This window comes from Myotis daubentonii, chromosome 2 (assembly GCF_963259705.1).
Source record: "Myotis daubentonii chromosome 2, mMyoDau2.1, whole genome shotgun sequence".
Lineage (NCBI taxonomy): Eukaryota > Metazoa > Chordata > Mammalia > Chiroptera > Vespertilionidae > Myotis > Myotis daubentonii.
This window is the reverse complement of record NC_081841.1, coordinates 72,047,901-72,073,877: the sequence shown is the minus strand read 5'-3', so window position 1 is coordinate 72,073,877 and position 25,977 is coordinate 72,047,901. Positions and strand designations below refer to the sequence as shown.

General features: G+C 36.5%; 1 protein-coding gene across 1 annotated transcript in view; it reads right to left on the bottom strand.

Moving 5' to 3' along the window:
• TRHDE (thyrotropin releasing hormone degrading enzyme) overlaps positions 1 to 25,977 on the bottom strand; it is a 394,910-nt gene that overhangs the window by 52,110 nt on the left and 316,823 nt on the right. The window contains exons 13-14 of the mRNA XM_059683656.1: positions 2,489 to 2,636; positions 270 to 367 (exon numbers count right to left, since the gene is read on the bottom strand). Of these exons, the coding sequence (XP_059539639.1) occupies positions 270 to 367; positions 2,489 to 2,636 (246 nt within the window). The remainder of the gene's footprint in view (positions 1 to 269; positions 368 to 2,488; positions 2,637 to 25,977) is intronic.

Below are 25,977 nucleotides of genomic sequence, written 5' to 3'. Positions count from 1 at the left end.
TCTCTCTCCCTTCCTCTCTGTGAAAAATCAATAAAATATTAAAAAAAAAGCAGATCTTAAATTAAAACATAACAAGGAAAGGCCTATGATCTCAGTACCAGGAGGTGGTAACTATATTCCCCACCAGCAGTCTTCCCAGGAAAGGGAAATAAAAAATGCAAAATGAGTGCAAGATCTTTTCAAGCTGCTAAAGTGACAATGGTACTAGTAGTATATTATTGTACACTTCAGTCAGGGGAAAAGAAGCAAGTAATAAAATAAAACAGTACTCATGTTGGTAGGACGCTTGAACAAGAGATCCATTAAAACTGTTTTTTGGCCATCCAAGCTTGATGTATGTTGTTGCAACTTGCTTTAAAATATATTCCTAAACAGGGATAGGGGAAATAAAGGTAATGTCAGTTTCAAACCTCTCCATTATGACAATTAAAATATATACTGAAATTAAAATATTTTCTAAATACTTTGAAATATATGTAAAATTTAGGCATGGTAATAATCTATTATAACTTTATTAAACTTAGTATTTCAAATATGGATAATAAGAATAAAATTCAATTGCTATGATAGAAGTCCACTATTTACTTCTTATTGAATGATTTGCACTATTATTTTTATGTCAATTTTTATAGCAAAACAAAGAAGTAGAAATAATGATAGTCATGCATACTTATATACAAATGTATGTGGATATAGTTTATTAAAATGAGTACCTAATATTTATGCATTTTATATTAATAGAGCATATTTAATGTAAGCTTATATGTAGACCCAGCCAATAGCCTACCATTGTTGAATCTGACATGCACAGAACAATCTTTAGTAAAATGACATGGTATTTAAATATTAATAGCAATGTAAGGTATGCTCTCCTAACTTTAATGTAGTCCTGAATTTCATCAAAGGAATGAAAGCACTAAAATTACAGTAAAAGCAGTTCTTAACTTTTACTGAAATTGAGGTGTCTGATGTGGTATACAAAAGTACAAATATATAGTAAAATGTATTTTACTTTTACAAAAGTTTAATATTGTAGTGTTTCTGTGTTGAGAAAAGGGAAGTTTAATAAGTCTTTCTCCAGCACAGAAAAATTATGCCATAACTGTAGTGACACATTTCTTTGTATGACTGTTTTAAGGGTTTGGACAAAACTAACAGTCAAGCCAAAATTATTCCCATCCTATATAATAAAAGGCTAATACGCAAATTGACCAACTGGTGGAATGACCAGTTGCTATGACATACACTGACCACCAAGGGGCAGATGCTCAACACAGGAGCTGCCCCCTAATGGTCAGTGCGCTCCCACAGGGGGAGCACTGCTCAGCCAGAAGCAGGGCTCACGGCTAGTGAGTGCAGGGCGGTCTCGGGAGCCTCTCCCACTTCTGTGGCAATGCTAAGGACCTAAGCCGTCAGTCAAACATCTTCTGAGGGCTCCCGGACTGAGAGATGGTGCAGGCCTGGCTGAGTTCTCCACCCCCCCCCCCCAGCCAAGTGCACAAATTCTGTGCATCAGGCCTCTAGTTTAAAAATAATTTAAAACAGATGTTTTCATGTAGGTTTAGGATAAGATAAAAAGAAACAATTCTGATAGACATCAGACAATTTAGCTGGTTCTAATAAATAGATTTTTATAGCTATGGTCATCGTAATTCCAAATGTGTAGGTTAATTAACAGAAATAGAATAAGAAATAGAATAATTTTGTAAAACATAAGGAAGACTCTTAAAATAACTGAATGCAAATAATAGTGCTCAAAGGTGATAAAAAGCATAGAGGTATATTCTCATCTGCAAAAGTCTCACTGGTGATAAGACATTTAGGAATCAAAAGCTCATTAGCACTACTTAATCTTATTCAAAATGATTATTACATTAGATTAGATGGTATCAGCAGTGCAATTTTGGTTTACCAGGCTTGCAACTTAGGAAATCTGGTCAGGTAACATTTTGAAATGTTTGTCATGTCTTCATGTCTATTTGGATTATCTGTTGTTTGCTTTCTTGTGTCCCCTTGGACCCAATTATGAATGGGTTTTTGCCTCAATGTTGATCTTATCCTTGTTAATTAAGGAAGTGAATTGAATTCACTATGCCCTCTCGGATAAAAATAATGACTGAGAGCCTCCACCGAAAACTGTCTATAGTCTGTTAAGATCTTTGCAATCCTTCTACCCAGGTTAAGTCCTTTGTGAACATAGAACCCTTTAACTCTTGGAAAGTAAGTTTGAACTTTAAGAATTTGCCATGTATATTTGTTCTTAAATTCTGAGGCACTTAAGCTTCATTGATACTTTTAGGCCAGAACAAAAAGTAGCTTGTATTAAACTTCTTCAAGTAATTGTCATCACTGTTGCACAGAAAATCAGGGTAAAAATGATGACATGAATTAGAAGGAATCAAAATAACTCAGGGTCACCTGGCTCGAGCAGATAATGAGAAAATACTTTATCATCTGAAAATAGAAAGAAGAAAATGTATCTTCCTACATTGAAGACATTGTATTTCTCCATGCGGTCCAGTAGTTTATCGAGAGGATAAAGAGCTCGGCTGGCAGCGTGCCAAGGGAGAAAATCCTTCTCCTCAGACAGGTATCGCATAATCTCCAGGGGAATACTCTGAGGCAAATAGCCAGCTCTGCATAGCCAGAAAACGCCAATGTTAATTATATGCAAAATAGGTACATGATGATGCAAAAATGAAGATTTCACTTATGCAAATAAACGGCAGAACGCAAGATTCACCATGGTATAAAGAAGACATACTCGCTGTTTTAAAACAAAATTACTCACTTTTTACATAAATATAGTTCTACGTAGGATGCCAATGCCCCTAAATATGTACAGAGTGGGACAGTTAAAGATTTATGTGAACATATAAACACCAACATGCATGGTTTTAGAAAGAATTGTGCAATTTGAATAAAATCAACTCTAGGTGTATTTCTTTAGAGAAACTCTTCAGAGGTCACAAGTCATTGAAAATAATTGATTGCGGAAATAAAATTTCCATTCCTCTGGCGTTCTCTTTACGTTTCATGTAGCTGTGTGTAATATTTAATAGAGATTGCGTTCAAAATGATCATCAAAATTAAAGTAGCAGCTTGGGGTTCTGACTATATCTGTGTTACTTTACCACATAAGCATTCTCCAAACCTGCCAGACATTTTTTAAAAAATGCTTTCCACAGCACCTATGAAAAGCAGTTAGATTTTAATAGGCTCCAAATTACAAAACTATTAAGAAAATAGACTCATCATTTATTATTTTTCTTTCAAAATAAATGCCATGTCATCTTGTGAACTAATGGTAGATGCCTTGGAAAATATGAAACTGAAGCTTTTTTAAATTATCTGAACACTTGTTGCCTGCTTTTAAAGAGAGTTTATCCAAAAAAGGAGCCAAAAGCAGCATATATCTCTACTCCCTAGTAGAGTACATATAAAATCCTTGCAAATCAATGCAATATAAATGACAATCCACAGTGCATTAAAAGACGGCCTTATCCTTGATGTCCCTGATGCATACATACAGTGACACTGTATATTTTGCTGTTGTTTTTTTACATTAATAATCAACTGAATGCAGACTTTTAGCACAGGCCACAGGTAAAGATGAAAGTAACCAATACCCAGTTATCGCCTTTACCTACCTTTCACACTGCTGCTCTTTTGTAGCATCACAAGATTAGATGGCCCTTTCTCTGTGCATTTGGTGGAAGGTGGGCAGGGAAGAAGCAAAGCCTTTGCTTATCTCCATTTAAGATAAATTTGCCCGATTATCTCATCCTTACTCAATATGAAAAGCAAAAATTACTCTCCAGATGAGTATTAACATGGAGCACTCTTTAGAATGTTTCTAATAAAAACCAATTCTCAAGATTGTGCTTCAGTTTTCTTTGAATTAAAAAAAAAGTGTGTCACTCATGATTTGGGTTCGCTCATGGTATACTAGTAATGTCAACCCCAGTTAATGTCTGATGTCAATAAGCATGGTGAGAATAACTCCAAAATCCCACATCATTTCAAAATTGTCTCAAGTTTGTATGATTTGGAGTATATCTAGACTTGTGCCACTTTTCTTACACAGTTTCCACTTTATACATCTTCAACGAAATTAGGCTATCGCAACAGTGAAATAAGAAACTATCTTTTTTGCTAGTGTAGCATCTCAATAATACAGTTAAATTTTACTTTTAAGGGGTTCTCATCCACTGAAAAAGCAATACAATTGTTTAATAAAAAAATAATTATTTGGTTCTTTTCCTTAAAAGAAACATAGGTTTTAATATTTCAGATTTTTTAGTTTGTTTCCCCTTAACTTTTCATTCTAAATATTAAATAGCATAGCAATCAGAAATTTGCCTCCTCTAAAATTTTATAATCCACATGCCATGGATAATATAATTTTAGAAATGAAGATCTACCTAGGAGTCATTATTCTTTTTTCAAAATAAGTCAGAAAATTACTTTATTAAAAAAGAAAATTTAGTTAAGTAACGAATTATTACGCATCTTCAAATAAATTTAAAAAATCTGGAATGTTGCCTGGGTCTACTTTTCTCAGGATTTAAACATACTAGGTTACATCAGTTACAATTTGTTGTGTTTGACTTCATTTCTATAAATGGGTGGACATTATTCAATGATATGTGATTTGTGGGCAATATGTCTACAAATAGAAACCATGACAACAAATGTTACAGAAGGAGACTCTCCTTGAGAAAGAGCCTGAAACAACTAACACTTCCTGCACAATTAAGCAAATAAATTCATCTCTTCAAGCCTCATATTCCTTATCTGCAAAATAAGAGGGTTGAACTGAGAGGCATTTTGTTTTAGCTCCATAAACCTTTTATTCAAATCTACTTATCTAAAATTTAACCTGCTGAGAAATAATTACAGTAACATGGGCATAATTTATTTGTTTAAAATATTGAAAAAATACTTTGTAATTTTTATACTTTTCATACTTTAATTGTTTAATATGTACAAGTCTAAGAGGGCATGGATCTAGTTTTTATAAGACACTGACATGGTATAAAAAAAAATAAAAGTAAAGAAAGCTTGATAGGAATTCCAAATAATGGCAAGGCATTAGATAGAGATCGGGAGCAAGTTCTGTTTTGATTTCTTATGGCAAAAACTGCTAACTGCTCACCAAAATCCATGCTCTCCTTTGCTTCCTAGGATAGAGCATAATCCCCATTTCCTAGGTTGTTAAATGTGGTCATGTGACCTTAGCCCAGGGGTCCTCAAACTTTTTAAACAGGGGGCCAGTTCACTGTCCCTCAGACCGTTGGAGGGCCGGACTATAGTTTAAAAAAACAACTATGAACAAATTCCTATGCACACTGCACATATCTTATTTTGAAGTAAAAAAACAAAATGGGAACAAATACAATATTTGTATTTGCATGTGGCCCATGAGCCGTAGTTTGAGGACCCCTGCCTTAGCCAATAGAATATGAAGGTTCTTCGCTGCCAGGATTAGTTCATAGGCATCTCTCGTTCGCTCCTCCATGCTCTTTTTCCATGAAATGAATACCCCAGGTGGGCTTGAAAGTCTTACATTGAATATGCCACACACCCACCTAGGATAACTGCAGGCCCAAGTATCAGTTCTCACACCAAATTCCATTAGGTGACCAGGAAATACATTTCTATTGTGTTTGATCTTAATACAAGTCTGGGTCTATTTTTCACAGCAGTTAACCTTCTCTAATGCAGTCTTCAGATAGAATAAGAAACAAATTACACTCAAATTGCCCTCATTTTGTACTGTTACAAACATCTATAGGTAATTACCTACTACAATTATTCAATATATTTGCATTTAGCTTACTAGATCAAAATATGTAGCTACACTGAATTAGACAAGAGGATGACTAGGTTCATTACAAAATTAAGACTTAGATAATCTTGGTGAATAAGTTATTATATATGCATTTGTGTAATTGGCTCGTAATGATATCTGGGATTACTACTACTGATAATGCAATCAATATAGGGGAAGTGTGTGGAATCCAGTGAATGGAACACTACATTTGCTCAAAGTAATCAGCTCAGTCGGAAATACATTTAGGGTCCTCACACTGAAATGTAGTATCCCTAAATTTGCATCATCACAGGGAAATGGCACTAAAAAAAGGGAAGAAAAATAGCAAATTTAAAGAATATACCATGTATAACCAAATGTGTTTTATTAATATTTTAGGAAGAAGTTATAGATAATATCTATATTTTTTCCTGTTGGCATAAGAACTGATTTAGGAATCAAAGACAATGGATAAGAGAGTTATGAGGATATTTAAATAAAAGATTGTCTATATGCAGTTATAGAGTTCCTCTTTCCATCCCTCGACCCCCACCAAACACACACACATACCCTCCCTTCCTCCTTCTCCAATTTATAGGAGCTTGCAATGAAATATATCTCTAGGCATACAAGAGATTACTTTTTATAAGAAGGAAATTAAAACCAGACTATATTAACTGATGTTTCAGTGCACTGATATTAACTGATTTGTTTTGAGCTAAGATAAAAACTAATTTTTAAAACCTTCTGAATTTCTGTTAATGTTAACTCTTGAATCTACTGAGATGTGTAGCTTGTAAAACAGCAACCTATTTGGCTGTTTTCTTTAAAATTAATTGGTTTCTGAGTGCTTGAAACTTGGGAAAAAAATAAAAAGCACAATCCGCAGACTCTTCCAAATATCATACTCTAGCCTTCATTCATTGAATATTCATATAAAACCAATAAACAATCTACTACATATTTCCCAATATCTGCAGAAGATACCATAACTGTTGCTTAGGGCAGATATTTTTCAAGCAATTGCTGAAATGCTTAATTAAAAAGTGTACTATTGTATTATTATTTTTTTTGTTATTCATTGTTAAGAGACTTTTGTGTGATCTTTGTGGAAAGATACCTTGGTGGAGATTGGAAACTCCACTAGCCCTTTGAGTACCAGAGAATAAAAAGGGAAATACATAGGGGACATATCTTTGTCAACCAACTGTCCGTTTGCCAATTCCAAGAGAAAACAAAGATGTGATTCAAGCATTCGTGAACTGATGTCTGCAGGGATGAAGAGGAAGTTACTTATTTGTAGCCCCAGAAAACTGGAATCATGAAAAGTTGCACATATACAGTTCTCATAGCCCTCCTCCTCCTTCTCTTTCTCTTCCAGGACGCCTTCTCCCAATACTGACGTGGGTGTCTATTTTCTGGGCTCACATAACATGTTAAAAACATCTGTACTCATAATAATGATCATTATAATAATTATAATTTACCACAATATAATCTTTCTCACTCCCTGGAATTTAAGGAAATAAAGCATGCTTTACCCATCTTTTCATCCACGTAGACTAGTACAGAATCTAGTAATCAATAAATAGTTCTTGAACTAAATTAAATTATGGCAATAATGTAATAGTCCTTGAAAACAGGAGCACTTTACAAGTATACTGAAATGTAAACATAACCACAATTTTCTAAGGTTAAAAGACACCAGCAGAATGTAACAATTCTGTGAGAGTGATATTTGTAGTATTTTTGCAAATCTTGTTTATTAATGATACACATGATAAAAGATGAGAAGGCCATTGCTATCTAGCCGATAGTTTTGAATAAACTAGGCTATACCAAAACAAAATAACTTTCTGGCCAATAGGAAACAGAGGCATTATATAAACATTTCTGTTCTTTTGCCTAATTAACAAAGTACTTTCCTATGCTCCCAGAAGCACCAGTGTTATTGTATACCACGCATTTAAATAAATTGATGGAGGCCTGGAGGACTTGAAAATCTCTTTTACCTAGTCAGTAAATTGACAGGGGTGAATTACACAATCTCTAAGGTCCCCTTTTCAGTAAACTAATAATCTACACTAATAAAAGAGAAACATGGTAATTGGCGTATGACCGCTACCCTTCCAACTGGCTAATCAGGGAGATATGCAAATTAACTGACAGCCAAGATGGCGCCGGCAGCCAGGCAGCTTGAAACTAACATGAGGCTTGCTTGCTTCAGTGACGGAGGACTCCAACGTTCCCCGCCTGCCTTGCAGGCCTCTGAGCCTGCAGTTTGAACATTGTAACAAACATAGAAGCTAAAAAAAAAACCCAGAAACCAGCTTTCAGCGAGCTGGGATCTCAGAGCTGGAGTCAAAGCTGGAGTTATACAGTGTTTCAAACCGAAACAAACCAGATACCTACTTTCAGCAGCGGAGGCCTAAGAGCTGGAGCCTCAGAGCTAAAGCTGGCCCAGAATAAAAAAAGAAAAAGAAAAAAAGGAGTGGTTGGGAGCTTCTGTCACCCGCCAGCCTGAAAACAGCCCTCAGCCCCTCACTCAGGCTGGCCAGGCACCCCAGTGGGGACCCCCATCCTGAAGGGTGTGTGACCAGCTGCAAACAGCCATCATCCCCTCATACAGGCTAGCCAGGCACCCCAGTGGGGACCCCCACCCTAATCCAGGACACCCTTCAGGGCAAACCAGCCAGCCCCACTCATGCACCAGGCCTCTATCCTATATAGTAAAAGGGTAATATGCCTCTCAGCACCGGGATCAGCAGAGCTGAGAGGCCTCCTGGCACCAGGATCAGTGTGACAGGGGGCAGCGCCCAAACGCCCTGATCGCCCTGCGGCTCTGTCTATGACAGGGGAAGGCGCCCCAACCTCCTGATCAGCCGTGCTCTGTGCCTGATACAGGGGAGCTCCCCAACCTCTGATTGCCCTGCAGCTCTGTGTGTGACAGGGTGCGGCGCCCCAACCCTCCCCCTGCCCCCACGGGCCCTGCTCTGTGTGTGACAGGGTAAAGCCATAACCTCCCCATCGGCCCTGCCCTGAGTGTGAGTGTGACAGCGCCCCAACCCCCTGATCCGCCCTGCTCTGTGTGTGACAGGGGCTGGTGCCCCAACTCCCCTATCGGCCCTACTCTCTGAGTGACCAGGGGGGTGGTCCTCAACCGCCTGATGGGCCCTGCTCTGTGCGACACAGGTGGGAGCTCCCCAACCCCCTGATGGGCCCTGCTCTGTGCGTGACAGGGGGGAGCTCCCCAACCCCCTGATGGGCCCTGCTCTGTGCATGACAGGGGGGAGCTCCCCAACCCCCCTGATGGGCCCTGCTCTGTGCATGACAGGGGGGAGCTCCCCAACCCCCTGATCGACCCTTCTCCGTGCGTGACAGGGTAAGGAGCCCCAACCCCCCTGATGGGCCCTGCTCTGTGCGTGACAGGGGGTGGCGCTGCAACCTCCCCATCGACCCTGCCTTGAGTGTGACAGGGGGCGGTGCCCCAACCCCCCAATCGGCCCTACCCTGAGCATGACTAGGGGTGGCATCGCAACCTCCCAATCCACCCTGCTCTGTGCATGACAGGGGGTGGCGCCCCAACTCCCCAATTGGCCCTGCTCTGAGCCCGACCAGGGGCTGCACCTAGGGATTGGGCCTGCCCTCTGCCACCCGGGAGCAGGCCTAAGCCAGCAGGGCGTTATCTCCAGAGGGGTCCCAGACTGCGAGAGGGCACAGGCCGGGCTGAGGGACCCCCCCACTTCCCCCTGAGTGCACAAATTTTTGTGCACCGGGCCTCTAGTTAATAATAAAACATTCAGAAATAACTTTTGTTCTTGTATAGTCCCACTATCGCCACCATAACCACCTTTCCTCTCCACTTGCTTCTTTATTTCCAAGCACAATTTCTCAGGATATCAGCCCCCATTGAAACACAGAGAGTCCTTGGGCAAGCAATAATGTTAAGAAGCAGAATCAATCTTTGGCCACTAATTGGAAGAGTTAATAGATATTAGCTTTTTGCCCAAAAAGAAAAAAGTCATTAGCTTTATAGCCAAAGTGAACTAATTATTTTTTTTAGAAAACTATCAACTTCATTATTATCAACTATTTTATATGAGGATTTACCATATACAATATGCTATGGTGTTATAGAAAGACTAGAGGCCTGGTGCATGGATTCACACACTGATGGAGTCCCTCGGCCTGGCCTGCACCCTCTCACAATCTGGGACCCCTCGGGGGATGTTGGACTGCTAGCTTCGGCCCGATCCCCGCAGGCCAGGCCGATGGATTCGTGCACTGGGCCTCTAATATGCATATAAGATCTTTAGTTAATTTCTTCCTGCCCTCCCTCTCCCTCTTCCCTCTGAGATTCTTCAGTCTGTTCCATGTTTCCATGCCTGTGCACTGAGCATCTGTCCCCTGATGGTCAGTGTGTGTCATAGTTACCGGTCGAACGGTCAAAGGCTGTTTAGTTGCTTAGGCTTTTACATATATAGATGTTGTTTGTTACAGTTTAGTAACTTCAAGGTCAGAATTATTGTGTTCATGTTTTTTTTTTTAGATAAAGAAGCTAAAGTTTAGAGAAGCTGAGCACTTTGCCAAGTTCATTTGACTGATAAATGACAGAACTGAAATTGAAAGCTATAACTGACAGAAAGCTCCCCCTGGTTCCACCACATACAGTTCCCCCCAAATACCACAATGAACTTGGGTTAAATGCTTTCTTTCTCCCTTCCCTAAACATCTGTTCACATGTCACTATCATAACATTCATCACATTAAATCTACTAATACACAAGTAAATACAAAATGTAACCCCAGGTGCTATGAAGGGAAAGTAAGCGGTATTAGGGAAGGGAGAACTTTAGGGGAATGGTTGAGAAAAAGGTGCTTAGGAAAGACCTTCATGCAGATACAGGTTGACTGGAGTAAGATGACAGGTGGGAGGTGAATTCTGACTGACTGAGGAAACAGGGAGTTCAATGGTCCTGAGACAGGAACAAACTTGAGATGTTGAAAGAATAATAAAAAGAAGCCTTTGTGGTTGGAGTGAAGTGAACGAGGGGAGAAGAGGTTGGTGGTGCTAGATCATACAAGACCTTAAATAGCAAGGGCTTCAGATTATTTTTCTATGGGTGATAGAAGCCACTGCACGTTTTTAAGCTGAAAAATGATGATGTGATCTATGCTCTTAAAGGGTGACTCTGGCTTCAATAGAGAGAAACCTCAAATATTCAACATGGTCTTCCAAGATGAAAATAAATTGAAATATGATTTCCTAGGTGACCCTCTCTCACTATATGCACTAGGTTTATGAAGAAAATATATACCCAGTGAGTGAAATGGATGATATGAATAAAAGACATAATTATTTTTTAAGAGGCTATAAATAAGATTTGCTTAAAAAAAAAGTTTGTTATGCAAGTATTCAAAAATATTCCAGCCTGATGAGTGTGCTCAGTGGTTGAGCGTCCACCTATGAATCAAGAGGCCACGGTTTGATTCCCAGTCAGGGCACATGCCGGGATGGTGGGCTCGATCACAGCCAAGTGATTCTCTCTCATCATTGATGTTTCTATCTCTCTCTCCTCCCTCCTTCTCTGAAATAAAAATATATATTTAAAAATATATATATACTTCAAAAGCTTATCCACGGATTATTTATTATTGCTCAGTTGCTAACAAATAGTGTCAGATTATATGGGGAGGTCACTGAGAAACAGCTTAAGCAATGAACATATTTTTATAGACTTTATATATAGGGAACTGTATATTCCACTTAGCAATGGTTCTCAGCCTTCCTAATGCCGCGACCCTTTAATACAGTTCCTCATGTTGTGGTGACCCCCAATTTCATTGTTACAAATTGAACATAATTAAAGCATAGTGATTAATAACAAAAACAATATGTAATTATATATGTGTTTTCTGATGGTCTTAGGAGACCCCTGTGAAAGGGTCGTTCGACCCCCAAAGGGGTAGCGACCCACAGGTTGAGAACCGCTGACTTACGGTACATTAGCAGAGTTATTCCAGAATTGATATACAGACAATAGCGTGAAGGGCCACCAGGAAAAGTACCCGCATAGCTTATGATTTCCATGGAAAATACAATGCTTAAAATTGTTGTGGAATTCTGCATCCTGGGCCGTGACATTTTCCAGTGCTCTACCGAACTACAAGGGAGTAAAAGAATAAGAAATTCCAGTAGTACTTTTCAGAGTTTGAGTTCACTGACATCAGGATATCAAATCATTAATCTAAAGATCTATAAATCAGTGCAGCTTCTAACATCCTATCTGGCTGCTTTTCAGAAAAATGTGTGAATAATAGAAAACTCAAAAAAAAATCACTCAAATGAAACCACTTAAAAATAACGCGGTATATCTTCTTTTGTCTAATATTTATGCCAAAGTTTTGCATTTTATATAGATTTTGCTATACTATACATGAGGTTTTATATTTAACGTATAATAATGTTTCATGTTTTAGGAATTCCTCATAATTACCTTTGGATGAGTTATGAAAACATCCCGTTGGGAAGAGAAATGCAGTTCAATACTGTTGGGCATTTTGCTTTGGGGTGTATATACTTTTCACATGATAAGTAGCAAAGCGATGGGCATCTCTGTGCACAGCGCTTTACATATTCTGAATGATTTTCTTTGGATGGAATGCCCAAATTAGAATATCATGCTAAAGGTCATAACATATGGTGGTTCTTGGCAAATCTGAGGTCACGTTTTCAGGCTTTGTCAATCAGCAAGGGGTCCCAGACATGGAAAACAGGTAGTCACTGTGGTGGCCAGCACTGGTTTAGCACTCCCTGTGAGCCTGTCCCTGTGCCAAGTTCTATACAGCAATTATGTTATTAAATCCTTATGACAATATTCTCAAGTTAACAATATTACTATCCTCACTTTACAGATCAAACCTGAAGCTCACAAAGTCCACTGACCTCTCCAGGGTCATACAGCAAATAAGGTTGGTGCTGGAAACCGAAGCCAGTCCTCCTGCACCAAGCCCGTGATAATCTTATCACTTCCAAAAGAGCCTGGCAGGCAGTTCTGCATTCCCTCTGCCATCTTCCAGTAAAAGCAAAAACAATGCCGAGAAGTACGGGGGATTTCAAGGGGGGGTACTCTATAGAGGCTTTATGAGGGAAACAGTCTAATAGAACATATGGGGAAGGAGAATGTGTCTTGATCCATGGCTGTGCCTTTGAAATGGGGGCTTAGTGTACTCATTGTAGATGCAGCTTCTAGATTTGGGTCATTTGGGGCCACTTATGCCAAAACCACTTTCTCCAGCACTCCCCCACCCCCTGGGTTCCTTCAATACCTGGTCTAATTTCCATAAGTCAAGGAACAGCCTCAGCCCAGACTCTCACCTGGAGATACTGATTCCAGTTAGCAGCCATATGCCTACCATGGAGAACATGCATTATGGCAACACATTACTTTTAGAAATACTGTTAACACAGGAAAGAACAGTAGATAGAGTACGATTATGTGATCTAAAAAAGAAAGTGAGAGGTAAGCATATTAAGTTATGATCTTTAATTTAAATAAGAGGAATTCCTTCAAACAGAAGATATTCTCTATCTCAAGGTCTTATAGTAGCGGGGAGAATGAAGGTTATCGAGCATGGTCTGGGGGGTCCTATACTCAGCCTGAGAAGGAACGGATGAAGCACTGAAATAATGGCAGAGGGAGCATGGGGGAAAGCGCCTGGTGGACCGTCTACCTCAATGAAAACTCTCAACAAGAAATCCCATAACCAAGGCAACCCCACCCCTCATTTATCCACAGCGGTATTGCGGCATATATGTGGCCATTATCATTATGTAATTTTGTAAATGTACACTTCATGTCTAAAGTTTAGGCTAATACAAAAGTTAGTGATAACAGGAAGATAGAGTCCAAAAAGTGGATGCAATTTTGAAAAACAAACAAACACATTTGAGAGTGTAATCTCGCCACGCAAAGGACAATGAAGACGCAGTGGGGAACATTTCAGAAGAGCTGCCAGAAGAGAGAAAGGGAATCTAACAAAACCAGAGTGACAGCATCCCGTTTATTCTGGGCTCCGCGGCCAACTGGAAGAAGCTCCGGCCAGTTAGAGTATTTTGGGTATCAATAAGAATAACTGCAATGAATTTAAACTTGTCCAATGTAATTAAATCCATAAGTCAAAATGGTACTTAAATAAAAACAGAATAAAACAAAATAATTGGCTGCTATGAAACACACCGGAGAACTGGTTCATTACTTTTGGAACTGAAAAATTCCAGGAAACAATCAAGTATTTATCCTGCCTTTCCTAAAAAACTATATCACTGGGTCACCAGATAGCAAATGAGAACAAGTTTCTCTTTACACCGCTAGTCCTCTTACAAATGGAAAAGGAACCACCATTTTGCAACCTCTAATGAATGACTAGGCTTAGGCATTGAACAGCAATAGCTGCAAATATAAACAGAGAGACAGCTATTTATGTTATGTGTTCCTATAGAGTAAACATGCTAAAATTTTAAACTGTAACGGCTCAAGCCTCTAGCTATGATTATCAATTTGCAGGTGATAGAGAGAGCAGAGAAACATAGAAAAGTGTGGAGTGGGGATATAGCCAGCAAAATCCAGACTGTGGGGAATCATGTAGGACAAACAACCTCATTCTTCACCAAATCATTTGGAAATAAAATTTTTTAAAGGTGAAGGGGAAAATCAATAGATTAGAAGAGATTGAAAAGACATATCAACCAGTCACAGAGCAATTGGATCCCCAATCACAAAACTGTTTTAAACATATGGCATTTAGGAGTAAGTGGAAATTGAATACTTCCTGGATATTTGATATGATGGAAGAAATGTTAATTCTAGGTCATCATGTTTAATACTGTCTTCAATTTTAGAGATAGACCGTGAAAATTATTTTTATGAAATGAACTGATTGGACGGGGACATGGATGAAACAAGACTGACCACGAGTTAATAATTATTGACACCTAGCAATGGGTATAGGGGCTTCATTACACAGTTCTGCCAATTTTTTATGTATTTGGAATTTTCATAATAAATAGTTTAAAAACCAAAGCAGGGACTGTTATTTATCTGTGTATTCCCAGTGTGCCTCATAAAGCCTTCATACTGTATGTGCTTTAAAATATTTGCTGCATAACATTTCCTGTATCTGTTTCTTTCTTTATAAAATGGAGAAAATGGTATTTACCTGCCAGGGTCACTGTGAGCGTCAAGAGACAAGAAACAGAAGGTATTTGCTACACTGTAAAGAGCCACACAAATGCGGAGTTTCTGGAGGCTGAAGAACCAGAAGTAGAATTCAGCAACCACATGCTCCGCATTTGTATTCTGACCTTGATTTGTTCCTTACACTGAGCTACTAAACTCATTGATAGATCCCAGCACATTCATTTTTCCCTTAGGGACAAAGTACCAAATGGTAGTGTAATTGCCAAGGGAAAATTATTACTCTGTTCTGAATTATTTCCATCATAAATCCAAAACCAGTCAAACAGGCTTTGTCACAAAAACGACAGGGTGGCTATACAGTGATGAGAATCCCACATACAAATGCCCCATAAATCGGCGAGTATCACAACCCTCCAAAGTCATTCCGAGTCATGTGCTTAAATCAGAAGAGAAAAGCCAGGCTGGCAGCATGTTGGTCAACACTGAAAACAATGAAAATGAGGTGATTTAGTCAGCCATCAGTTAGAGAAATATGCCATCATCTGTCTTATGTAGATTGTACAACACGTGATAAGCATGTTGTTTGGTTTTACACATTTTCTATTGTATCAAAGGGGGAGAAAAGCCTTTTTCCTATAGGAATGATAACCATCATCTACATTTTTCTTGAATTCCATCATAGTCGCTATTAGCATGTCAAGAAAATATTTTCAAGCAACAACAGTGAATGGATGATAAAAAAGGGAAAGAGAGGCACACCTCTATGTGAGTCATGCATTTTCTCCTCTAATCTTAGTAAAATATTCATCTTTACTTATAGAGAAATGAAATATCTAATCTACTTCTTTATGATTTAATGTGGTATTTTCCTGCTTCTCAGAGTATTATATTCTATTCTAAATTAGAGTTAAAAGCCACTCAATGCCATTGCAGATAAAATGTGGAAGGTAAAAATACTTTTTATTACCAGTGAGATAGAAAAAGAACTTCAGCTATATAATCCATTGCATAGAACAAAAATTAGTAATTGAAGAAGGTAGCTGTGACCACTTGAAATCACATTTAGGGAAACAGGCTTATTAGTTAGGCTTTTCATACTTTGTTCTCCCTCATAAGGGTGCTGATGAAATAAAGGACAAAGCTAGACAAATTTGCTGAGCCACAAAGAATATCACCCAAACTGGTTTGGCTCAGTGGATAGAGCGTCAGCCTGTGAACTCAAGGGTCCCAGGTTCGATTCCGGCCAAGGGCATGTACCTTGGTTGCGGGCACATCCCCAATGGGGGGTGTGCAGGAGCAGCTGATCAATGTTTCTAACTCTCTATCCCTCTCCCTTCTTCTCTGTAAAAAATCAATAAAATATATATTTTGTAAAAAAAGAATATAAATAGTGACATCAAAATGATGCTATCAATATATTCGATAATTTGTACCTGCAAAGAGTTTTGGATTTAGTTAAGAAAAACTTCAAAATTCTTGGAATAAAAATATATTGAAGCCCTTTTAATATCAGCTTAAGATTATGTATTTAAATAGCAGATAATTTCTGTCCTTTGGGACACTAACTTGTAAATAATTTATAAAACCTCCGGGACAGGTTGGGGAGGGAAGTAGCTCCCACTAATAGCTACCTAGCTCTCATATCTCTCAATTTTAGCTTCAACTTCCAGTGTCACAAAATTCTGAGGATGTACTATTTATACAGAAATATTTAATTCATCCTGGATCCCCAGCTCAAAAATATAAGACCTTACCCTTGCCTTGATTTTCTTTAATGGTTGATGATGTTCAAATAAAACTTAGAAAAAGTAATGTTAATGACCTTCTAACTCCTTAATAATGATTAACAATTAGAGGACATTGATGATATAGATTTACTGTGTTCTAACAATGACACCATTAATTTTAATATCAGTCCTATAGTTGTCATTTATTTTTGTCTGAAAATTTACTCAATTACCACTTGTAGGGTAATTTTTTTTACAAGTTAAAGCATCAATGAAAAAAATAAAATAACAAAAAATGTGCTAGTTAATTCAGAACAAGGGTATATATTTATATTAATCCAAAATATAAGTGTAAAATTAAAATATGCTTTCTTACAGTAATAACATTAGTTGAAAATGTTTTCTATTTAGCTAAAATGACCACATGTAGCTAAACAATATTATTGAAATCAAAAGTGATATAAAATTGTAAAATTTTAGGCTAGAGATTTACCTTCTATTTTATAACCTTAATTTCCTTTTTCCTTTATTGTTGATGCCATGTGCAAGTATATTCAAGACTTATCATTACTCCTTTGTAGTCAAAGCATAAGTTGATTACATAAAGATTTTGGTGTCTACCTACTGAAATATTTTTGGTTTACAGGAATCTGAGCCAGCCTGAGTTTTCCACTTTATAGGTAACTTTCTTTGTTTAATCTTGAAAGCCGAGGGTATTCAGCAAGATATCTCTTAATGTTAATTCCTCTAAGTTTCTTCCCTAACACATAGGGGGGCTTTTCAATCTACATATTCTTGTTAACATTGTAAAAAAAAAATTTACTCCTCCTGTGTCTTTAAATTTATTTTTATTTGTTTTCTTCAAATATTAAGTAAATGCACACACAAACACAACACACAAACATACCGAATCTCTCATTTATGATTTTCATTGTTGTTGTTCTTTCCATTTCACTTGTTTCAACTATCTCAAGGTATTCTCTATATCCCTAACTCTGTCTTTCCCTATGTCTATGGAGTTTTTATTGCTTCTAATAAGACTTGCTTTATTTCTTGAACTGCCAGATCACTTTATTCTTTTTTAAAAAATATTTTTTGTTGCTTTCAGAGAGAAAGGGAGTGGAAGAGATAGAAAAATCAATGATGAGAGGGAATCATTGATTAGCTGCCTCCTGCACGCCTCCTACTGGGGATCAAGCCCACAACCCTGTTATGTGCTCTTGATCGAATTGAATCCAGGGCCCTTGGGTCCATAAACCAACGCTCTATCCACTGAGTCAAACTGGCTAGGGCTTACTTTATTCTTTTCATTGCCTTATTTTTTTTTTACTCTTTTGCATGCTTTCTTTAAATTCTTGCCTTAAAAGAAACCACATTTCTTTGTTTTAATTCCTTGAAATCACATAGATGAGTGTATTTATAATTTTTTGTTTGATGTTATTGTTCCTCTGTTGTTATTATGATTCTTAATTATCATCCTTATGGGATCTTCCCAAAGTTCTACAGCTTTTGGGAGGGTTTATGTTTAAATATCACTAAGATTTAAAGGGAATAGTCCTATCTAGCACAGGTAGCTGCTGATAGGTTGTGCTAAAGAATGATCATGGTGAATAAGTAAGAGTAGTATAAGTTTATATTTAGGATTTTTATTTCAGACTTGGCTCTAAACAAATCTGTAGTTCCATCTGTTTAGGAGCATATTTCTGCTCCGTAGTCCCATTTCAGAATATGCTGGAGAGCAGTGTGATTCATAGTTCAACCTTGTATACTGCAAGTTATCATTGAGGTGATTTAGCATTTAATCGTTTCTCTCCAGCTGTCTCAATTAATGGTTGCCAAGCCAATTGCTATATATAGTTCTTTCCCATCTTACCATTTCTCTATCCTGCTTTCTGAAGAAAACTGGGAATTTGCATGTCTTCTCATTCAGGCCTCAATTTGTTTTCAGCTCTTCCATGTGGAGAAAGATTCAGAAATGTAACCTGTCATGCCTCCAGATTCCATTACTGCAAATGAGGCTATCCCTTCATGGCTGTGTTTTCCATTTTTGTAGATTTCTGGGCCCCATAGGTGATTTGCAAATACTTTCATCTATTTTCAGAATCTTTCTGTAAGTGGGTCCATAATTCATTGTGTGTGTCAGCCATTATTTATATTTCTTTTCCCTTCTTTTTTTTTTATTGGCAGTTGATGTTGAGAAAGCAGGACAGTGGAAATATATATATTTCATTTCCTTCAACTGAATATCCTTAAAAAACAAAGCAGAATAAAACAAACAGAAAGTGTTCCCAATAATACGGGGCCTGAGAATACTGTGTGGAAACCAGCACTCTCATGTATATCTGGTAGAATGTTTAGTTGGTATCTGTGTAGTACTCAACTTGCTCTTGACTGAACCCCTTTCTTTTTTCATTCTGAGGATACAACTAGATCTCGTTTACCTGATTCCCTAAAAATTATGTATTGCCATGTAATTGATTTCTACCAAAGAAAAGTGGACAGAAGGGATGCGAGTCTTTCCAGACAGGCATGTTAAAGCCTGTCGTGTGTTTCTCCATGCTCTGTCTCCTTCTGTCCTGCTGGAATGGAGATAGCCCCAAGTTGATATAGAGGCTACTTATTAAAGACTAGAGGCCCAATGCATGGAATTCATGCATGGGGGGCAGCAGGGGGGGGGGTCCCTCAGCCTGGCCTGCAACGATGCCAGCATCCCTCACCCTGGCCTCTGGCCAGAAGCTCCTCCCCTCCTGCCGTGCGGCCGGGGTGCGGACGCTGGGCTCATGTTGCCAGGGCAATGCCGCCAGCATCCTGTCCTGGCCACTGTGGGAACTATCATCTTTGTTGCAGAGTGATGTTTAATTTGCATATTACTCTTTTATTAGATAGGATAACAACTCTGGGTCTTGGAGGAGGTCTACTCAATGGTAAATTTTTTCAAATATAAATATAACACAGGGAAGGAGAAGAAGGGTTGGGCTTTTTTGTTGAAGGCTAATGAACTCAGATAATCCAAAATGTGAAAGAAATATAGAGGGTTTGAGAATCAAGTCTCTAAATTAATTGTGGGAATAGGTAACCCCACAAATGGAATTGCCTGGAATAAAATAGGAAGGCTATTAATTTTTAAGAGAGTTCTTCTAACAAAGATGCTAAAATCCTGTATGTAAAGAATGCGTAACTATTTTAAGTTTTGAAACAACGCTTATGTATTCCACCTTCTACAGGCAGGAATTGGGATGACAATGCTGAATGGCATATGTCAATGGAGGATTATAGAAAAGAAGGATCTCTCAAGGGGCAGATCCACAGAACATAAAAATAAAAGTAAATTAAAAACCAACAGCAACAATAAAATATCTGACCAGGAAGCTAGGATCATAGAGCAAAATTAGAATTTAATCAAGCAAATTTGCTCATTCCTAGGAATTCTTCACAATGGATTCTATGTCCCATTTTTCCCTGTCTTGAATGGCAAGTGTTATTGTATCTTTTCCCCACCATTGACAATCAGTTATGTGAGAAACAACGAATTTATTGACTCATAGGTTTTCAGACTTGATGCTTTACTTGGAGATACTGGGCTTTGAGTTAGGACTTTGGTTTGTATTCAAAATATTACATTTCAGAAGGCATACTTTGAATTCCTATTTTGCTGACCAAGAATATGCAGCAAACATGAATAAATCAGCATTTCATTAATTAAAAAGAAAAAAAATAGATAATCCTATTTACTTCTTGTACTTTCTCAGGAAAGATTTTATTTAAGATCTTCTAAAATAAGAAAGCAGTGTTGGAATTTAGCTAGAACATTTGAAAATCAAAGAGGGTAAAGACAATGTTGAGTCTACTAAATATAGCTATGTGATCACTGATGTTAATCTCTGGTAATTACTAAGTGTATACCAGCAGATTTTTTTTTTTTTGCCACCTGCTAGGTATGTTACAATCCATTTGTGGAAAGAGCTGCTTAAATATACATAATTTTATTTGGAAAATTAAATAATTATTAGTTGGTATTTTTCTGAGGCAAATGGTGTTTTTAAAAATACTGTATTTCAAAAATAGAAGAGATGGTCACAGTTTTTCTCTCTTTTTTGCCTCCTTAGTTATGGCATGCAGAGTAGGAGAAATAGCACAATAGTAGCTTTAAAGAAGCCTAACATCTAATTTCTATTTTAGAATATATATTTTTAAAATTCATATAATTTATATTTTAGAATACACACACAAACAAACCCAATCAGAGTGCAAATTCATGTGATTCATAAATACAATATTAAAAGAACCACAAAAAAATGTTAATAGTTAAATAGAAAATGAATGCACTGTAATATTCCAAGCATGGATCCAACAATAAGAAATTCCAAAAGATATCCAATTCAATGAGGCTAAATGGAGAAAAACGTCTTTCCACATCGTCATTGAGTTGATACAACTAGGCACACCATATTCTCCAGAATGACAGATTTTTACTTTCCTATAGTACTATCTCTTTAGAGACTTAATTTGGATAAATTTGGATGGTTTAAAACAACATCACACAGAAAATAAAACTGGTCACAAAGGGAAAATATTTTAACGACTTTTCTAATTTGGCAGGTCACTCAACTAGGTAAAGACAAAATTAGGACACCCTCTACGTATGCAAAATTTGAATCTGAGCATGCTACCTAATCCAACATTGAGAGCTGACATTTATAATGGCAAGACGTTCTTTTATTTTTCTACAATTTAAATTTCACAAGGATACTATCATTTTAACTTTCTCATTCTAATTCTTTCATGTCTTTCTTCTTCTTAGATGCATTTGTTGCAGCCACTATATTTTGAAATATCTTTGAAGATTATTCTGAAATAGTGTCCACTACTAAAATGCTTGAGATCTATTACCAGATAATTCTGGATGCAGGTATCATTAGATTAGTTGTGTGATGTTTCTTGTTTCCTTCTTCTAGGTGTTTTTCAAGATCACCTAAATTCTCAATTGCCACCTCTTCCATGAAGCATTAGGAGATCATATACCATTCAGAAGTGATCACTCCCTCCTTTAAAACATTGCTTAAGCTGTCTAACATTTATATTAGATAAACAAAAAATACTTTAGACTAATGTGTTAATTAGGTCAAATCATACATTAGATAATTGTGAAATTGTACTCTCTCTAAATTCTAAGGCACCTGAAGGTAGTCTATTAAATTCTGTAGTTCATATATTTAATATACTGTTATCAGTAGATTCCTATAAACATTTATGCAACAAATAAAGTACATGTATTTCTAGCAATTATTATTTCATAAAAAAAATTTACTTTGTATGGGAATATAGTTTTTAAGAGATTCTGTGCTGTCAACATCATATAGCTGTGTTTATCCAGAAATATTTGTTACCTCCTTTATCCATTTAATTGTCAAAATCTACTAAATTTAATGTTGAAATGTAACATTCATATCTAAAATTAAAAAAAAAACCATGTTGTGTACTGGAAGGATTATTCTACATTACAATGATATTTCTTATTTTAAAAAGATAAGAAAAAGTATAGTATATAGAAATACAAATTAAGATGAAAAGCAAGTCAAAATTTTATTAAAATGGACATTTGGGTATACATTTATACTTCAGTATGTTGGTATACATGTCCAATAATATCAATTTTGAATAATTTGTTTTAAACTGAGATGAAACTAAAGATAACAGGGCATACCTGGATTAATTACTTTTCTAGCCCTAAAGTCTAGCTCAATATTATATTGCCTTTGAATGCCATGGCTGTGATTCTGGTCTCTCAGGAAATGTTATATAATAAGAGGAAATATTGATTAATCATTTACCAGCCCTAGGTCCATATAGAATGTTCTAATTATATTGTCTCATTTAATATTCAAAATAAAACTCTGATGTAGATACTCTTTTATCCACATTTTGTAATTATTAAGCTAAGAATAAAAGTTAGTAACTTGCTCAAGGTTACATTTTTTGTACATTTTTTGGAGCTAGGATTAATATTCATATGTAATTTTAGTATCAATCATTTCAACCACTATAATTTTCTAAACAAAATTAGAGAAGAGGGAGCAATTATTTTTTAAATTTATTTTGTCTATGGAATAGAATAATGCAAAAGAGAAATTAATAACATGAATTTAAAAAATTGACCATGCTCACCCAGCCAGTGTGGGTCAGTGGTTGAGCATTGATCTATGCACAAGGACGTCATGGTTCAATTTCCAGTCCAGGCACATGCTTGGGTTTCAGGCTCCATTCCCAGCAGGAGGCAGCTGACCAATGATTCTCTCTCATCATTGATGTTTCTATCTCTCTCCTTCTCCCTTCCTCTCTGAAATCAATTCTTTTTTAAATATATTTTATTGATTTGATTTTTTACAGAGAGGAAGGGAAAGGGATAGAGAGCTAGAAACATCGATGAGAGAGAAACATCGATCAGCTGCCTCCTGCACACTCCCCACTGGGGATGTGCACGCAACCAAGGTACATGCCCTTGACTGGAATCGAAACTGGGACCCTTGAGTCCACAGGCTGACGCTCTGTCCACTGAGCCAAACCAGTCAGGGCTGAAATCAATTTTTTAAAAAATGAACATTCTCAAAAACAGTCTCATTTTATTCTTAAGAGAAATTGGCCCCTCTTCAAAAGTCAATTTGACAATTTGTTTCAATAATTTTAAACATGTTTATGATGATGAATATAATATAATCGAAGTTCCAAAAATACATTTTAGCCAACAATCAACAAATAATAAAAACTGCATGCACAAAATATTTTTTTAAATTATTCATATAAAGGTTTGAGAACATCATACACTTCAAAAAATATAAATATGTTTAAGTTAATTGTGATTTATATGCCCATCCAATAGAATATTAGAGAGCATTCCCAAATTAATTTATTAAGCTAAGGAAATAAAATAAAGATTAGAAAGAAAGAAGTAAAACTATTGTTATCTCCACATGATTTTACAATGTTTGTAGAAAACCCTAAGGAAAGTATTAAACAGCTATGAGAAGTATTAGTGAACTTAGCAAGGTTTCAGGATATAAGGTAGAATATGGATACGTGAAAAGATAAATTTTTACGAAGTCTTAAGTTTGTAGAAGGTTCAAAAATTGTACATGTAATGCTGTTGTTCATGATAATAAAAGGCCAATAAATATTTATTTTATATTCATAAGATAGAATATATATGAAGTAAAATATATATAAATAAATTTACATATATAAATTTACATATATATTTACATTATTTATATATATATATATATATATATATATATATATATATATATATATATATGAATTTTCAAGTGTATTTCTAGATATAAAGAGCCAGCATACTTTTTCATAAAGGGCCAGATAGTAAGTATTTCAGGCTTGCATGGCACACAATCTCTATTGCAACTTTACCTTTGTAGCCATAAACAATATAAAACATAAATAAATCCACATGGTTGTCTTCCAATAAAACTTCATTTACAAAAGCAGGTAGCTGGCTGGTGGGCATAGTTTGTCAAACCCTGATATAGGTAGGTAGGTAGGTAGGTAGGTAGGTAGAGAGATAGATGGATATACATTAACACATATGTACAATAAGTCAAATGTAAATTTTTTAAAATCTTCATTTACAATAGAGAAAACATGCAGGAATAAATTTATTAACTGGATCTACAAAGCATTCCAAAAGAAACATTTAAAAGACCAAAAAAAAAAAAAGAAGAGATATGCTGCAGACAGGATATTATTATGTTTTGTTTTTATTAATCCTCACCCAAGGATATTTTTCCATTAATTTTAGAAAGAGTGGAAAGGAGAGGGAGACAGAGAGAGAGAAACATCGATATGAGAGAGGCACATAAGTTGGCTGCTTCCTGCGCGTGCCTCGACCAGGACCAGGGATTGAGCCAGCAACTGAGGTATGTGCCCTTGACCAGAATTGAGCCTGGGACTCTCAGTCTGTGAGCCAAACTAGCTAAGTTGACATATATATTATTAATATGATAATTCTCTTCAAATTGATTTATATTTTCAAAGTAATCACAAGCAAAATTCTAAAAGACTTACTGTAAAGCTACAGTAATCAAGATAGTATGTTATTGGTATAGTGATAGATAGTATGTGGATCAATGGAACACCCTACAGAGTCCAAAATATAGATTCACAGTTTATACTGTCAACTGATTTTTAACAAAAGGCCAGGGAAAGTTGGTGGAAAATAATGGTTTTAACCAAATGAGGTTGAAACAAGTGGATTTCTGTATGGAAACAATTAACCTTAACCCTTACCTTACATTATACATAAAATTTAACTAAACATGGGTCACAGACATACATAAAATTGGTAAAATTTATCTTCTACTCAAAAACATGGAAGAAAAACATTGTACTATTGGAATTAATATAGATAGTTTAAACAGATATACAAACACAAACTATAAAAAAATAATAAAATGGATCTCATCAAGATTAAAAACTTTCTATATTGAAAGACAAATTAAGAAACTAAAAATCCAAACTATAGACTGAGAGAAAAATTTGCAAACCTGTATCTGACTAATGGGCTTGTCCCAAAATATTTAAAGGATTTTTAAGTGCACGAAAATATTCTCAACATCATTGATCATCAGAGAAGTGAAAATCAAATCAATCACCAATAAGATACACCCTGCACACAATACAATGACTGATGTTATAAAGACTGGCAATACTGAGTGGTTGGCAAGGATGCGAAGCAAATGGGACTGTGATAGGTTGCTTGTGGGAATGCAGAGTGGTCCAGCCACTTTGTAAACCAGTATGGCTGTATCTAGTTAAGCAATCTTACCAGACAACCATCAAGTCCACTCCTAGGTATTTACTAAGAGAAAGGAAAGCATATATATACTAATATATCTTCACATAAAGATGCATATGCAAAGGTTCACAGCAGCATTATTCATAGTACACTAAAACTGGAAGCAACCGACATGCTTAAAAGATATAAATGTCTATTATTTGTGCTATTACTGATTAATGAGTAACTATTTTCCAGGAAAATACCTGTATGGGTCTATAACTCAGGTATGTAAACTTCTGCCACTCGGGAAGCTATCAAGGTATTCTGGAGCATCTCTGTTCTTCACCAGTTAAAGGGCCACTGTATGGTTCTCAATAGCTCTTTTTTTTTATTGCTTAAAGTATTACAAGGGGTATTACATATGTATCCATTTTATCCCCCCGCCCT